The following is a 17,045-nucleotide window of genomic DNA, read 5'->3' on the forward strand; positions in this document are numbered from 1 at the left end:
GGAAATATAAATTAAAATGACACTGAGATATTATTACATGCCAATTAGAAAATTTACAATTAAAAAGACTGCCCAAGTACTGACAAGGAAGTGAAAAAACTGACACTTTCATACACTGCTGGCAGGAATATAAAATGCTACAACCATTTTGGAAAAGTGTTTCACGGTTTCTTAAAAAGTTAAAAGTGCACCTACCAGATAACCCAGTCATTCCACTCCTAGCTATTTACTCAAGGGAAATGAAAGATTTGTTTATACAAAGACTTGTACACAAATGTTTTTAGCAGTTTTTTCTGTAATAGCTAAAACCTGGAAACAACCCAAATGCCCATCAACAAGAGAATAGATGAATAAATTGTAGTAGATCCATGTAATAAAATACCGTTCAGCAGTACCAAGGAATACACTACTGACCCATGAAAAACATGAATGTCAAAATAATTATGTTGAGTGAAAGAAGCCAGATAAAACGTATATTGCATGATTCCATTCATATAAAATTTTAAGAAATGCAAACTAATGTACAGTGACAAAAAACAAGCATGGAAATAACTTAAATGTCCATCAATAGATGCATGGAAAAAGAAAATGTGGCATATATATAAAGAAACTGTGATATATATAATGGAATATTATTCAACCATAAAAAAACTAAAGAAATCCTGCCTTTTACAACAACATGGATGGGCCTTGAGGGCATTATCCTAAGTGAAATAAGTCAGGTAAAGACAAGATACTGTATGATCTCATTTATAGGCAGAATCTGAAAAAGCCAAACTTATGGAACTACAGAGTGGAATACTGGTTGCCAGAAGCTGGGGGGTGGGAAAAATGGAGACATGTTGGTCAAGGGCACAAACTTCCAACTATAAGATGAATAAGTTTTGGAGATCTAATGTACAGCATGGTGACTACAGGGAACTCTACTGTATTATACAGTATTAAACTTGTTAAGAGAGTAGACTTTAAATGTTATCACCACAAAAAAAAAATGGTAATTACGTGAGAGAATGGAGGTATTAACTACCCATATTGTAATCATTTCACAATATAGATGTGCATTAAATCATCATGTTGTACACGTTGAATTTACATACATTATATATCAATAATACATCAAAATAAGCTGGGGGAAAAAACAGGTCTGTGGATGTACTGGGATGGGGCAGTTGAGGTTAGAGGTGGGAGAAAGGGACAGGAGGGAATTTGGGGGTGATGGATATGTTCATTATCTTGACTGTGGCAATGATTTCAAGGGTGTACACATATGTCGAAACTTATCAAATTGCGCACTTTAAATATGTTCAATTTATTGTAAGTCAATTCTACCTTATTGAAATTGTTTAAAATAAACATTCATGGGGAATAGAGTTCTCTAGTTCTTCACCTTCCAAGTCTCTGCATCTACAATTCAGGTGCTGAGGGAAACAATTACCACAAGGGCAAAGAAATCAAGGTCATGAGCAATTCAGTCTAAGAAGTGTACAAATCAACCCAAGACTTGTTGGGCATGAGGAAAAAACTAGGGACGAGATAACCCAGTAGCTGATAGGAACAGTCACTGCCCAGAGGTGGAAACATTGCAGAAAGAGAGAGGAGAGAGAGAGGGAGAGGAGAGAGTTTGCAGCCCAGCATGAGCCCCTCCTCCCCATCTTTATGCCACCTGCTGTTTCCCAATAAGCCAATTCAGTATTTAACTTCAGTGGGTCCTGTGATCAGTTCTGCTCCCCTCCTCCTCTGCCTCCTCGAGCACTTGGGCAGCCTGCCACAAGAGACAAGGTCCATATCCTCCAGGCAGAGCCACTGGCCATAAAAGTGGGGAAGGAACGAGGGGCAGGATGAAACCCAAGAGGGTCCAAGTGCAGATGGGGTGTCCTGTAGGGCGCTCTGCCTCTTTCCCCACCCACATAGAGTTAGAATAGAGTTAGTCCTGGAGAAGGATGGAGTTCACAGTTACCTGCTCCCCCATGTCCACCATGTTCCTCTCCTTTCCCAGATTCTAAAATGTCCTGGCATTCTTCCCCGTGGATGGGAAAGACCACATCTCCATCCTAGAAAGTAATCATTCTGCTGGTCACCCTTCTCAAAAGAAGCGCACTCTGTGATGTCACCTGAAATGTCCCAGGTAACATTTTTAAAGATATAAACTGATGACGGTCCACATGAACAACACAGCAGTGAGCATCAATATATACTGTATCAACACTAGTCTGACCAATAGTGGGCATTAGCTAATTAACTAAAAATGAAACCAAATTATCACATACTACTAAAATAACTATTACTCTTATATGAAGAAAAGTGTTCCTTGTTTCTCTTTGTTCTTTAGTATCTATAAACAACATCAAGGAGAACAGTTTTCCCCATGCCAGTTGTCATTTAATCCCCTTTACACAGGTGTCCCTATGCTTTCCCCTTACAGTCTAGAGCTGAAGTTTACTTTGTTTCTGCCCTTCCCCCACAGTCTTTACCCTCTAAGATCCCTAGTTCTGAGACGTCGAGCTGTAGTACATTCTGTTGTAGCTTCACATGGAGTCTCCAGTCCCAGGTTTTCTGGGTGTTGAAGAACTCAGTCTGCTGGCAACCAGGGTCCAAGGAGCTGGAGAGCTTCCAGCTGAAAAGCCCGTGTTCTGAAGCACCCAGGGTCTGAGTGTTCAGGGACTGAAGATGAGAAGGGAAGAGGGTTTGAAGGGGGAAAGATAGAAGGGAGCACCGGTCTTCACACGAGGTGGTCTCTAGCTGGTTGTCTAAGACCAGCAAATACAAAGATTCTCGGCACAAGTGACCTCTGCCCCTGATTTTCACAACCTGGACTTAGAGATTAGATATAAAATTGTTGGCAGATGATCTGTTTTGGTCTGAGTTGAGACTGACAGGCAAGTAATTCAAATTCCCTCCTGGCAGAGTTACATCGTATTGCCAAAACCCTCTCCTACCATCTCCCCGACGTCGTGCCTCTTCGGTTAGCCAGAGCCTCCGCATTCCCATGGCTCGAGCTTTAGTGCGACAGGCCCTGGTGGAAGGTCATGTTTGCTTTTCTCTCCAGGAATTTGAAGCTGGAGAGCCGGGGAAATAATTCAGATGTGCAGCTTCTTAGCAACTTCACCAGTCGTGACCCATTCCAACCACTGCTGAAGGGGCACACTATTATTACTATGCAGCACTCATGCTAGCTTATCCTCTCACCCCCACAGAAGGGAGAATACGGAAAGAAGAGATGAATTTCACCTACCCCTGAGTTTTGCCCAAATAACCCATATGTCCTATTTCTGATTCTTTTCTCCCCCATGATATTGAACCCACGGCAACCAGTCTTTGTCCCACACTCCACTGTAACTGTTCTTACAAGGGCATCGGTGACTTCCACACTGCTAAAATCAACAATCAGCTCATCTTTCTTAACGTATCTGCATTTCATGTAGTTATCTTCCCCTCCTTCCTGACAGCATTGCTTCACGTGCCTCTAAAACACTTCATTCTCTTGGTTTTCATCCTCTTTCATTGGTCTCGCTTCCTGTCTCTTTTGTTGATTCCTCTTCTCCCAGATCTTTAAAGGTCCTCAGTCTCCTATGCAATCAAAATCTAATAACTCTCAAATTTACATAACCAGTCCAGGGCTCTCTCACAGATGCTAGACTCACATGTGCTACTGCCTAGTTGACATCTCCACTTGGATATATAATAGGTATCTCAACTTGACATTCCCAAAACTCGGCTCCTTATTTTCCTCTTAAAATCTGTTCCTCTCATGGCCTTGCACATTTCAGTAACTGCAACTCCTTCCTTTGAATTGCTCAGGCTAAAACTGTTGGGTTGCTTAGAGCTGGTGGTAGCAGTGGAGGTGATGAGACGTGTCAGCTTCTGCATATCTCATGTGGGTCACCAGTCCCAGGTATTCTGGGTGTTGAGGAACTCAGTCTGCTGGCAGCCAGGGTCCAGGGAGCTGGAGAACTTCCAGCTGAAAGGCCCATGTTTCAAAGCACCCAGGATCTGGTCATTTGGATAGGGCCAAGAGTTATGAAAGAGAGAAGGGAATCAAGCATGACTCTAGGATTTTTAGCCTTTTGGTCTGCTTCTACCCTTACTCTCCTATAATCAGTTCTCAACACAGCATTCAGAGAGATGATTTTAAAATGTAAGATCATGCCACTCCTGCTCAAAACCCTGACCTGACTCCCCATGTCATTAGAGTAAAAGCCAAAGTCTTACAATATCTGACAAGAACTTACATAATCTGCCACCTGCCCCCCATTCTCTTTACTTCTCTGACCTCATCTTCTACTTGCTCCTCTCATTGCAGCTCCTCAAACAAGCCAGTCAGCCTCTTGCTGTAAGATTATTAAACCTTCTGTTTCCTCTGCTTGGAGCACTTTTGCCCCCAATATCCACGTGGCCAACTCTCCTACTCCTGGTAAGCCATTGCTCAATGTGACCACCCCCACTCACATTCCTGACCCCCTGTACCCAGCCCTACTTGGTCTCTTCCCATAGCACTCATTAACTTCTGATGTACTGTATAATTTTCTTATTTACTATGTTTATTGTCTATCTCCCTCTAGAATGTAAGCCCTGCAAAGAAAGAGAATTGGTCTTTTTTTGTTAATAAATGCATCCCAACAACTTAGAATACCTCCTGGCATATGGTAGATACTCAGTAATTATTGAATGACATATGGTGGTTTGCTATGTGCTGGGGCAACTGACTGAGATTGAAGACTCTAGAAAGCCATTAGGATGAGGTAGGTGCTTGGGATGGATTGGCAGGGAGGACATTTACCTAGGAGATGACTGAGGCAGCCATCCCTCCCATCTATCTCTCTAAAAAGCCTACTAGCTGCTTCTGATTTTAAGTGGGCTCCTTTATACCACTTTCTCAGCAACTCTGGTTTTCAAAGTGTTCCTGTTTCAAACGGTTTACCTGTTCTTTGATCATAATCTTGCTCCCGCCCTTTTCTCGCTCTGGAACTCACTTCAGATTGGATCTACCAAATGTTAAAGCTGGAAGGAACCAAAGAAGACATCACTGGTATTTTTAGTTTGAAACTAAAATTATGCTTTGGAAAAGTTTTCATCCCTGAACTCCCCACTGAACAAATATTAATAATAATAAAGTCCCTAGCTTATCCTCCCCACAAGCACAAAAACAGCTATTCAAAACTATGAAGTAAGAGAAAGGGCCCAGAAGCAGACTGATGGCATACATTACCTGAGCATGGTAGACCCCGGAGCACCCCAACATCCTCTCTAGAACTTACTCAGAACATTCCTCTCATCCCCTGAGAGCCCAGTTCCAGTATGAGGGTCACAGGTTTAAATAGAAACACTAAACCAAGAGGAAAGGGATCAAACCAATTTAAATGACTTCTACTCTCTTCACCCTCCTTCCCCACAGTGACAGCAAAGTGTCCTGTCATAAAGAGGTATCAGTCTCTTTTCGACAAAGAGACGAGGAGATGACAAGATAAAGTGTTGGGGCCCATTCTCTGTAGGAGCTTGTTTTGCTTGGTGAGGGGAGTTAAATGATGACAGAAGGGTTAAACCACTGGGAACACACACACACAACAACAGAAAAACAGAAAAATAGGCATGTCTGGGTGCCTAATGACTATACGTATTCTTGGTTAGTTCCCCTTGCCTTGGCAAAAGAGCCTTTCCATAAATCACCTGGTGGCCCTGGATGACTCATGCCCTTGGAGAAAACCCAGGCATCAGCCTCTAGCTTCAAAGTCCCTCAGAACATTTCCCTCCAGCTGTTGTCGTCCATCAAGGAAAGAGAAGAGGGGTCCTAAGGTCCTGTGCTTGATCAACAGAAGAGATTGTGGGCGGTGGTGCAGGGACTAAATGAAGAGAACTTGACTGAATCCAGGACCCTAAAATCTATCCACTGTCAACCATGACCCACATGCTGGAGACAGGCTCTGTCCAGGAGCCTCAGCAGCCACCCTCCTGCTTCTACCTTCCCCCACAAGCACACATGTGAAAAACCAAGAGCCATGAGTATGCTTTCCTTCCCGGCCCTGCATTTCCACCCAAGACACAGTCATACACTTCAAGGCCTGCACAAACTTACCACAGAGCCCTGAAGCAGAGCTCAGAACCAAACACTGCTAGACCACCTCACCTCCACAACGTGAGAGCCCCGTACCCTCCACTGCTCCTGTCACTGCTGCCTTTCACTTCCCCCTCTCCAGCCTACTGGTTTTGCACTAGACCTGGAAACCACTCTCTTCCACCTCTTCGTGACATTCCCGCTAATTCCCAGGCCAACCTTTACCCAATTCCAGAGAGGCTTGGGGAAAGCTGCTCACCACCTAAGCTTTCTGCCACGTGAAGAGCTAAGCTGGTTGCTAGGTTCCTGATACAGAGTCTTAGTGCCCAGCTTAGCCTCCAGACTCCTTTTCCCTCGACCAGCCCCAGCCCTCCACTCAGTTCTCTGAAGGGAGAGGGCTCAGGCCTAAATTCCTAAACAAGCATGCAGAGTGTCCAGTGCTAGGTCAGAAGTGGGAAGACCTCCCTCCTTCCTTCACAATGCAGACTGAGCAAAGTCCTGTGATTTCAGGCTGCTGGCCAGAAATGCATGGGGAGAAAGGACATATCGGCCCATCCCACCCCTCTGGGAAAATACAAGTTAACTTCCAATCCCAGGGTTAATCCCCAATTGCCACACTCCTGAGAATAAGACTATGGGCTCAGAGCGTCTATCTGTGCTCTCCCCCAGTCCTCCCAATCTACTGTGCATTGTAGGTTTTCTCCCTTCAAAATCATTGTTAGACTCATGCCCTTCATGTTAGACTTAATGCACTTGGAGGCTCCTACTCCCCTGCAAAAGGGTAGGTGCTACATTAGGGTACCCTCCAATCCTTGTGGCACATGCAGTTACTGCTTCCCTCAGCATTTCCTCCCATGACTCCCTCTGCATTTCTCCTTCCTCCAACCCAGACTTCAGCCTCACTTCAAATCCATACCTGGGAGCCCAACCCTTATAAGCTTTACCAAGGAGATCTTCCCAATCCATCGCATAGTCAGAACCTTCCCTACCTGAGGAACCCCTCTGGAGCTTCCCTTAATGATCTGGGATTCCCCGAAAGGGGGTCAGTGTAGAAAGATCACTACCACTACCGTGGGGGTAGAAGAGTTACCCCAGGGGATAGGAATAGAGGAGAACGAGAAGTCAGTAAAGAACTAGAGTTAATGTAAAGAGAGTTAATGCTCCCCTGACACACATTTTCAGTGGGAAATCTTTAAAAAGATAGCCGCTAGTATCAAAGGTTATGACATAGATGGAGGTTGGGGAATTAGTGGCTTAACAAAGGTCATGGTGCCAGCAGAATAGGAGGAAGACACAAAGCCACAGGTGAGGAATCTCAAGACTACAGGACAGTGGGCATCAACATCATCTTCCACATAGCTACCATTTATTAAGCACTTTACACACATTATCTCTAATCCTTACAGCAACCTTGAAAGGTAGGTATTACTATCTTGATTTACAGGAGCAGCAGTTGAGGCTCTGAGGACTCAAGCAACTCGTCCAAGATTATACAGAGAATAAGTAGCGGAGCCAGAATCCAAACCACAGATCCCTCTGGTTCCAGGCCTGCACTCGTATTTCTATGATGCCATGCTACACTAGAAAGACCCCTGGGAAAGTCATGTGATCTGCCTCAGTCTCAGACTCCTGGAGTGTCCTTAATGAATTCTAAGGCAGGGTCCTTCCAACTCCAGCATTCTATGTGTCTATGGGACTCCCCAGAGGGGCAGTGAGTGCAGGAGATGGAAAAATCCTCCTTCCAGGGGTTGGCGGGGGTGGCGCAGTGGCTCTCACCTCCCCCATTTTTGTAGCAGAGATAGGGAAACCTCCAGACATTGCCTAGACCAATGATCTCCCCGGCCACGGACAGCACAAACTCCATCTTGTTGTTCCAGTGCCCTCGTTCCAGGGTGCCATCTTCCTCCGCCTTTTCCATGACTGGATACACTGGCTTTGTCTCTCCATTACTGGTTGTGCCCAAGACCCTGCTATCCATCCCACCTAGAAAACAAGCAGGGCACGCTGTTACTGTTGGGAATTCGTGAAGGGAAGCCCTCCCTCTCCTTCACCAGCAAGTCCCAAGGGAATAAATGTACTGGCAGAGACTGAATTTCTGTTTCTTTGTCTGCAGAACCACGTCCTCCTTAGCATCTCTTATTTGGTAAAGGCTGGGTGACAGCTGCTGGAAATATATAATCCTTTCTTGTTTCATAAAGAAAGATTAATACTGAAGTACAGATGTTCCTCCTATTATGCAGGTTCTCTTGGGTTGGGGTTTGTGAACACGGAAGCATTCACACAAGTCTTAGGTTGTCTAAGTTCTCCTTGCCACCTGACAACTAGCCTTGTCTGTATTAGCATGCACTTCAGTTTCTCCATTCTGTAATCTGAAGGCCATTGAAGGGATGAGATTTTTATATTATCCTCAAAACCATCAATTTCCATTGCAAGAATTTACTCTAAGGAAATAACTGTGACTGTGGTAAAGACTTGGCCTTGAGGATGTTCATTGTTTATAACAACAAAAACTTAGAAAGTACATAAGTGTTCAAAAATGGTAAATAGATTAATAAATTATGGCACACATATACAATGGACTCTTATATAATCATTAAAATTGTGTTGCAGAAGAAAACATAATGAAATGAAAAGGCATTCATAATGTGTAAAGCGAAAACAGTTGTAAAATAAGACATACAATATGATTATGCTTGAAAACATATTTTACATTCATATGCATTGAAAGATTAGGATGTTCAACAAAATGTTTTTCTCTCAGTGGTTGATTATAGGAATATTTTTATTATTTATATTTTCTACATTTTTATCAAAGAACATATTTCATTTTGTAATATGAAAATAAAAACCAGTTTTTTAAAAATCCTTTGAAAACAATGAGAGAGGTTGAGTGGGACCAAGAGCCCTGAATAAGACGGGCTGATCTTTCCAGCTACTCCCTCTCTCTCTCTGAAATCAACATAAGAGGAAGAACTATGGGCTCTTTTCTTTTTTGGTGATGACAAATGCAGGAAACTCTTATCGTAGAGAAGACAACGATAATAGTTGTCTTCTATAAATAAAGAGCAATAGTTCTAAACCCTTCACTGCCCTATTCTAGATGCTTATTAGGGTTGAGGATAAGATTGGATATGGCTCACATTTAGTGAGCAAGTACTATACAGTCTAAGCACTTTACATACATTTATTTCATTTAATCCGCATAACAACCCTGAGATGTAAGCAACATTACCTCTGTCCTGTAAATGAGGAGGCTGCAACTCAGAGAGGTTAAATAACATGTCTGCTACCATATGGCTAGTATGCACAGCCAGAACTTGAACCCAGTCGGCTCCTGCTCTTTCAATTACAACCCTTAATTACATGGCTGCCTAGGTTTATCAGCATGTCTAATGTAAGCATCTTCTAATGACTCGCCCTTGATTTTATACAGTGGCCCCTTTTCTGGAGAAGTAGGCAAATGGACTTTTTTCTACACCTCAAGTGAAGTTAATGTTAACAGAACTTTCTCAGCAGGAGCCCCACTGGGGCACAGACTCTCCTGCAGCTCTGCCTCCCTCGCTGAGTTACCTGAGGGATCCAGAAAGTCAGGGATCTTTATCAAACAAGTCCTCACTTATTTGAGAAATATGAGGAATGGGCTCCAAAGATTGTTTGTGAATTTAGAAGGAGAAACCCAGGCAGCTGCTTCCAAGAAGCTTTCCCAATTAGAAAAGGTTATCTATTGTCTTGTGCTGATTCTGGGCCTCCCTTTACTATCTGATGGATGTCTTCCAATGATAGAACACCATCTCCCTTCACTACTGTATCCTTCCAGACCCCAGAAGAGACAGTAGCACTATTCTGGGTCCCTTGGCCTCATTAGGATACCGCTTCTCAGAGGTAGCCTTGTGCAGGTGAAAGGACACAAGATACAGAGTCAGACAAGCCTGGATTCAAATTTTTACTTTGTGCCATACCACTCACTGCCTGACTTCAGGGAAGTTAATTAATTGCTCTGAGCCTTAGTTTGCTCACCTGTAAAAGTGAGAATGATAGAACACACTTAGCTATAAGGATCAAATGAGGTTTTATATACGTGAAAGCATTTAGAAGAGTAACAGGCACTCAAATTTCTTTTTCAATCCTGTCAAAATTTTTATGTCCTTTTAATCTTTCAACCTTGTCTCATTTCACAGAGAAGAAAGCCTTTATTTACTTAGAACTGAACCCATATGTCTTTCCTCTCAATCTAGGGTTCTCTTTCTCTGAATCATATTGTCACTTAGGTCAACAGCCACTGAAGTTTCAGAAAGTAAATAGCATGTGAGTTTTGTATATGCATACATAAATGTCAGAAACAGATTTACTAGGAGAGGATCAAAAATTCCTTTGGTTGTAAGTGCTATGGATCCCACCTCCTGTAGTCTAAGACCCAGAAACAGAAAAAGAGAAGAAAATGTTACCAACCTTAGTGCAGTTGCTGCCAGAAGTCCAGTCAGGGAGAGAAGAATTGTCTAAGGGGGAAGGGGAAGGTGCTGGCTATTTAAAGTATGGTTCCAACTCCTCTGTGACACTTGTAATTCTAAACTTGGCCCAGCCCACATTCCCCCCTCCTGCCTCCGCCTTCCCTGTCTCCTCTCTCTCCCCACCAGACAACTCACACATGAGTGATTTCACAGCCCTGGGAGCGTGTGCACACCCTGGCAGGTCGGGCCAGTTGCTTGTGAGCTTATCTGAGGCATGCTTTCCATCCTGTAGCTCACAAGCTCTTCCCTTTTGGTGACCTCCGGGTCTTTCTAGAGGGATCCAACCTTCCATCTCTTTCTCCAACTCACGTGCTCCCATAAATCCATCAAGAATAGGTTTCTTTGGTCAGATGCTGCGTAGATTAATTTAAAAGTACATTTATCTTACCTTTTTACAGTTTATCATTTGGTATGGAATAAAGATACGTAGATTTTAGAAACTTCCTAAGCGTGTGCACATGCACGCGCGCACACACACTCACGCACACACTGAAAAAAATATTCACTAAATGGTTCATAGTAGTTACGTTTGGAGAGTAGGGTTGGGGTTAGGAGATGAAGAGAGATTATTCACTTCTGCTTTTTAAGCTTCAGTACTGTTTGAATTTTAAGTAATGTGCTGGAATTGAATTTTAAATACATTTTAAAACCAATAAAGAAAAGAAAGTGTCAGTGTTTAAAACAAAGCAAAGCCCTAAGCCTGTCATAAGTGAGGAGCTGGCTTCAAAGAGGAGGCGGAGATAGTCAGGGGGGTTTTGTTTTACCGTGGGAAGAGCCCAAGGAGGCAGCTGTGGTGAGCAGAGAATCATTCATTCAGCGGGAGTCAGGCTGGAGGACCAGGTGAAGGGTTCCCGCCACTGGCCACAACACAGTACTATGGAAAGCTGCTCAGGCTTTGAAGTCAGATGGGCTGGAGGCTGAGTCTTGCTTCTGTCACTTTCCAGTCTGTGGCCTTGAGCAAGGTGTTCAACTTCTGAAAGTCTTGTTTTCTCATCTATAAAAAGAGGAGAATATTCCTTGCAAGGCTGTGTGAGGTTTCAGGAGATAATACATACTATATGTAAAGGGCCTAATACATAGCAAACCCTCAAAAGGTAGCTAGTATTTATATTTAAGGAATTATTCACAGTGAGCAGGGAAGTTTTCTTTAAGGAGATGGGATTGAGAGACCCCAAAGCAAGACTGGGGTATGACCATAAAGTAAGACTGTCAAGGGGAGGGAGTGAGAGCAAGGGTAGATGACTGAATGGGACAATAAAAATGAGTGTGAAAGGACCAAGACGAGTGGAAAGGAAGGTAAAGCAGAGTCTAAGGTAGCTTCTATTTCTCTCATCCCTCATCCACCTCTAGGGCAAGGAAGCAGGGCATGAGGGAAGCACTTCATGATAATACCTTGGGAGCCTGGTGGAGATTATTATTCTTTTATTTCAGCTGTCCCTTTTCCTCTCCCCTCTAACCATCCAGCCATCTGATTTAACTGTGTAAGGCAATAGAACAAAAGAGTCATCTGAGAGAGGCTGCAAATCCATTCAAAAAAGTCCATTTTTATAGGCAATACTATTAAATTTCCATTTTCACTTATTGTTGAGTGGTACTTACTAATGACCTATTAATTGAGCTACTGAGCATTGGAAACTCTGGCACTTGTAATCTAAAGTTACCAGAAAACTAGAGGACCCTAATTCAGTATTCTAAGAAGTTGGGATACCATACAGCCTTTGGCATTGTTGCACAGTCCCTCTTATGTCTTCATACATGCTAACAGTTGGAATCCCCAGTTTCCAAGAAAGACTCAGTGATCATTAGGCATGATTAAGGTCAGCTTGAGTTGGTTTTGCGTTGCTGCTCTTGTATAAAGGAATGTTTAGTTTTATCTGTTGATCTTATTGTTTTTATATAACTGCTGACAAATTACCATTTTGACTGTTATTTTGTTTCTCTCTAATTCCTTTTTATCCACAGTTTCTTTTTCTCTATAATATGGGAATGGATGTGGTAAGTCTTTTGCCCTGTCTAGATTGACCGAACTTTTAAAAAGTATGGGAACTGCTGGTAGATGAGTGTTAGTGACAGTTCACCTCAACTTCCTGTCTGAGGTTTAGTACAGTCACGCAGGACTAGCCTAATATCTACTTCATGTCACCATCATCCTTTGGTCTCCTGGGTGCAGGGTCAGAAAACCTGGAAGAAGGTCACACTAGAATCAGTATTCAAGAGTTTTTATTCATGAGGCCGTGAGTTTTAAGACTCACGTGAGGTTGTTAGTAAGGATAACTATGCTCCTCAAACATACGCATGAAATAAAGTGAACCATAGAAAAAGCAGGCGATGAGGTCTTGATTCCTATCGAATTAACCCTGGGAATATCTAAATACTAATGTACCAAGAAGTAGTCTCCCAGCAAGTTTTTGTCTCCACTAGAAATGTAATAAAATCAAATAAATTGTAGAAGGAGCATGATTCATTTCGAAAAACATTTCTGAGCAACATCAGTTTCAACATTGGAATGGGTTGGCGAAGGAAGTAGTGGGTTCCTCTCCTTTGGAGATCTCTACATTAATAGGCATAATTCTGTTTAACCACAGGGGTGAGAAGCCTGATGACCTTTTTGATCTCCTCTCAAATATCACACTGAAAGGAAAGACAGGAGCAAGTGGAATAATAAACTAAACAACAAATTATGGTTTCTAAATCTGGAACAATTTGAGCAATAAAATGAATAATGATAGTACTGGATTATAACCCAGAGAAAATATACATTCATGAGTTTATGCTAATATAAACAAATGATCAATTAAATAAATGAGGGAGAAAGGACAGCTCATCTGTACAGTAGAATTCCAATTAATATAGAAGGGAAGAGAGAAATAGATCATCACTGTTAGACAAACACTGTAATAATTGTAGACGAGATTCAGTGAATACTAACATTAGTAGGTGAAAGTTTGAGGAGGAACAGAATTTACATTGTCTAAAAGTATCTCCCCCAAGATACTTATTAACTACAAAGAGAAAGGTAGTAACTTCACACTAGAGAAACCAGGCAGAAACCACCTTACCAAGTCACCAAGGTAAACATCATCAATAATAAGAAATATCAATGTTTGTATCACAAACTTCATGAGATGATGTACTAAGGAGGACACAAACATTTCTGTGGTGTTCTTTCCAAAAAAAAAAAAATACAGTACGGTCATGAGAAAACAAAAGATAAACTCCAAATGAGGGATAAGGAGGTTGAAGAATATTTCTAGGCTACAAAAAACTAAGGGAAAAATAAAAACAAAATTAACATGGATAGGATCCAGGATAGGATGCTAGAACAGAAAAAATTGATATTAATGTAAAAACTGGTAAAACTTGAATAAGGTCTTTAGTTTAATACTATTTTACCTATGTTAATTTCTTGATTCTGACAATTGCACTATAGTTATGTAAGATGTTAACATTAGGGGAAGCTGGGTGAAGAATATGTGGAAACCGTACTATTTTTGCAATGTTTCTGTAAGTCTAAAATTAATTTAAAATAAAAAGGTTTTTTTTAAAAAAAAATTATGGTTTTCTCCTGCAACTGTGCAAATCTTCATTTCTTTAAATGACTTTTTCTTTTCTCTTTCTCCTTGATTCAAATTGGCCTTGGGCTGACTTGCTTCTCTTCTTTTCTTATTCTTCTGCATACTGTATGACCACTATCTTAATCATTAAGCTCTTAGGTCAGCATCAAACAATCTTAGGAACAAAGTCTCAGGTCTGTTGACCACAGAAATAGAGTTTAGGTCAAAGTAAAGACGACATCTTGCAGCTCCACACCTATGAAGGCAAAACAACCCTACCAACATCCCCTTGAAACCAGACAGAACAATGCCATGACTGACATCAGGACCTGATGCAATGATCCACTGCCTCCTACCCCAGCCCCTGCCAACCAGAAGAACCCAGGACCCCAACTCCCTTAGCTACTAATGAGTTTTCTCTTACATAACCTATCCCCTAGAGGCCATCAGGGAGCCAGGTCTTTGAGCACTAGCTCACCTGTGTCTCCAGGTTTGGTGCCATTTTCTTAAATAACTTCTACTTTCTTTGCTGCAAAGTCCTGTCTGTGTCTTTTTTGGCTTTGATGCGTGCAGGCAAAATGAACCCCTTGAGTTCAGTAACAGTTTTTGGCAACTACAAAGGATCAATTTTGCCTGTGGGTTTGGTGACTCCCCAGCCCGGGGCTTTCCACCAGGCCCCCACCTAGCAGCTGCCCAGACAAGGCTGTCGCAAAGGCAGAAGCTCGATGGCAGTCTGGGACCCAGTGCTACTGACCTATGGCGCTTTTGTTTGTAGCATAAGAAACGAGGAATTGAAAAAGTCTGGATCTGGAATTTGTCTGGTTTTGGAAATTGAAGACGTCCTCTAGTAAGGTTTCACAGGTGATGACCCCAGGAAAACAATCCTATCCTGGACTCGGGCAACAAAAGAGGGAGGTGATCCCTGAGAAATCTTAACGAGTTTGTCTAATCTCAAAAGAGGGAGACAGTTTTATGTTTCTTTTGCTAGTTCATTTAAAACTATTTGTTACTCGCTGAGTCTGTGTGTTGTCTCACAGGAAAGGTGGGAGGTCAACTCAACTGACCTTGAAGGAGTGGGCAATGGAAGATTGACCTGGCCTAACTCAAGGTAGCTATTCTCCTTATCTCAACCATACTGAGTAGACCTCACCATTCGCCCCTTTTGAGGGTCCAAGGCATAGCAGAAAGTCTGGGCTACTCAATCCCTCCTGTTGTCTGGTCTGTTGTGTCTGGCTTGGTGCCGGCCAAACTTTAAAAAGATACAAGGTTTACCAATAGATCTTGTAACTATTTGTTCTCTTTATAAAAACCATCTAATCCTAGGACTTATTTAAAATTGCTCAAGCTAGAAGTGAATACTTACTTTGTTACAAGCCTTAATAATATGGGAGATTCCACCTGCATACACCAATGTAGCCCTCTGAGCTGTATCTTGCAGAATCAGAGATTCAGGGAACACTGGCCAGAGAATGGATCTCTAAATTACACTATTATCTTACACATAAAACTATTTTGTAAAAGAGAAGAAAAATAGGATGAGATCCCCTATGTCCAGGCATTCGTGTTACTATATCAGAATAGACCTCTTCAGAGAAATGTGTGAATGCGAGTGAGATATGTTATTTGTCAATGTTACTTGTTTTAAATTGACCTTTAGAAACTGAATTTCTCAGTGACCAAAGCAAACTCTTTTGCAAGAGCCTTCTGACTCTGTAGAAAAGAGGCACTGCTCTCTCTCTGGCCCCTTAAGCCATTCCCAGGGGACTGGGGACTTAACACACTCCTCCTGGGCTTCCTTTGACATGGTAAAAGCAGCCAGCTGCATCTGGGGCTTTGTCAAATAAAGAAATAACAATTACGTTGTATTTTTATGCATATATTATTTCCAAAATGAATTTTCAGATTATAATATTCAGGAGTCTGCAATGTCCTGACATAATATTTTTTATTTGTAATTCTAGTTGGTTTCTTAAAATGTGATGTTGCAGAGAAATACAAATTTCTTTGTCAATTGTATTGTAATTAGATCTTTTCTCTTTAAAACAGAACATAATTGGAAACTGGTTTTTATTATCAAGGCTTTAACTGGAATATCATGTTTGGGAGAGAAACGCATAGACTTGAATATGACCAGATAGCTTTAAGGAATTAAGATTGACTTATGGAAGCCAATAAGAGCCTTTGGAAATACCGAGCCGGTACCTCGCCTATGTGGTTCTCAACAGCCTTACCAAGTGAGTAAAGAATGTCACTTCTTGGCACATGCAGGAATCTTAAGACATTTTGGAGACCTCAAAAAAAGAGGAACTCACCAGAAACCAAGAGGTATTGCAGGCATCCTCTGATGGCAAGTCCTTGCCTTGACTTTTCTGGCCTTGTGAAGCCTTTTAGGTTCAGTCTGAAGATTTCTTATGAAAGATTCTAGCAAAGAAGAATTAAAAGTATTTATGTGGTTAATTAATATTCTTGCTGTAGTCATGCAAATGATCAAGGCAAGTTTATTGAAACGAGTTATTTTGCAACAATTTGGCTATCTTTGTTAAAAATGAGGCTGATTAGAGAGAAAAAATATGTTTCAATAGAAATTATAATATACCTTTGTGAATTTTAAATTCTAGTGCTGTTTATTGTCTTTTTGGTTTTGTTTTGTTTTGTACTTGTAAATTGGACTGGATTCTAAATTCTTCTAGTTTCCTTCAATATCTGCCTATGACTAAGAATCATTGAAAACTGAAACTGCCTTTTTTCAAAGCCATGCAAGCTAAAGGTACAACTTGATATAAAATTCAGAAAACTGCCACAACAGCTCATGTTTAAAAAAATTTCAGTGACTGATGCTATGTAAGCCATGCAGAAAGTTTACCTTAGCACCTGATAACATCATCAAGGACATTTCAAACAACAAAAGATGTTTCCAGCCTTATATCTAGAAAT

General features: G+C 41.7%; 1 protein-coding gene across 2 annotated transcripts in view; it reads right to left on the reverse strand.

Moving 5' to 3' along the window:
- The window catches only part of SLC6A13 (solute carrier family 6 member 13), a 42,969-nt gene extending 26,439 nt beyond the window's left edge, over positions 1-16,530 (reverse strand). Inside the window, exons 1-3 of one of the 2 annotated variants that reach the window (XM_039869171.1) lie at positions 16,424-16,530; positions 11,322-11,551; positions 7,826-8,032 (exon numbers count right to left, since the gene is read on the reverse strand). In XM_039869171.1, coding sequence (XP_039725105.1) covers positions 7,826-8,032; positions 11,322-11,370 — 256 coding nt within the window. In that variant the 5' untranslated portion in view covers positions 11,371-11,551; positions 16,424-16,530. Of the gene's footprint in view, positions 1-7,825; positions 8,033-10,498; positions 10,541-11,321; positions 11,552-16,423 lie in introns of those variants that run through there. The other variant, XM_039869172.1, reaches the window with a different exon arrangement.
- Between the last annotated feature and the right edge of the window lie 515 nt (positions 16,531-17,045).

This window comes from Pteropus medius, unplaced genomic scaffold, assembly GCF_902729225.1.
Source record: "Pteropus medius unplaced genomic scaffold, Ma_sr-lr_union100, whole genome shotgun sequence".
NCBI classification, from domain to species: Eukaryota; Metazoa; Chordata; class Mammalia; order Chiroptera; family Pteropodidae; genus Pteropus; species Pteropus medius.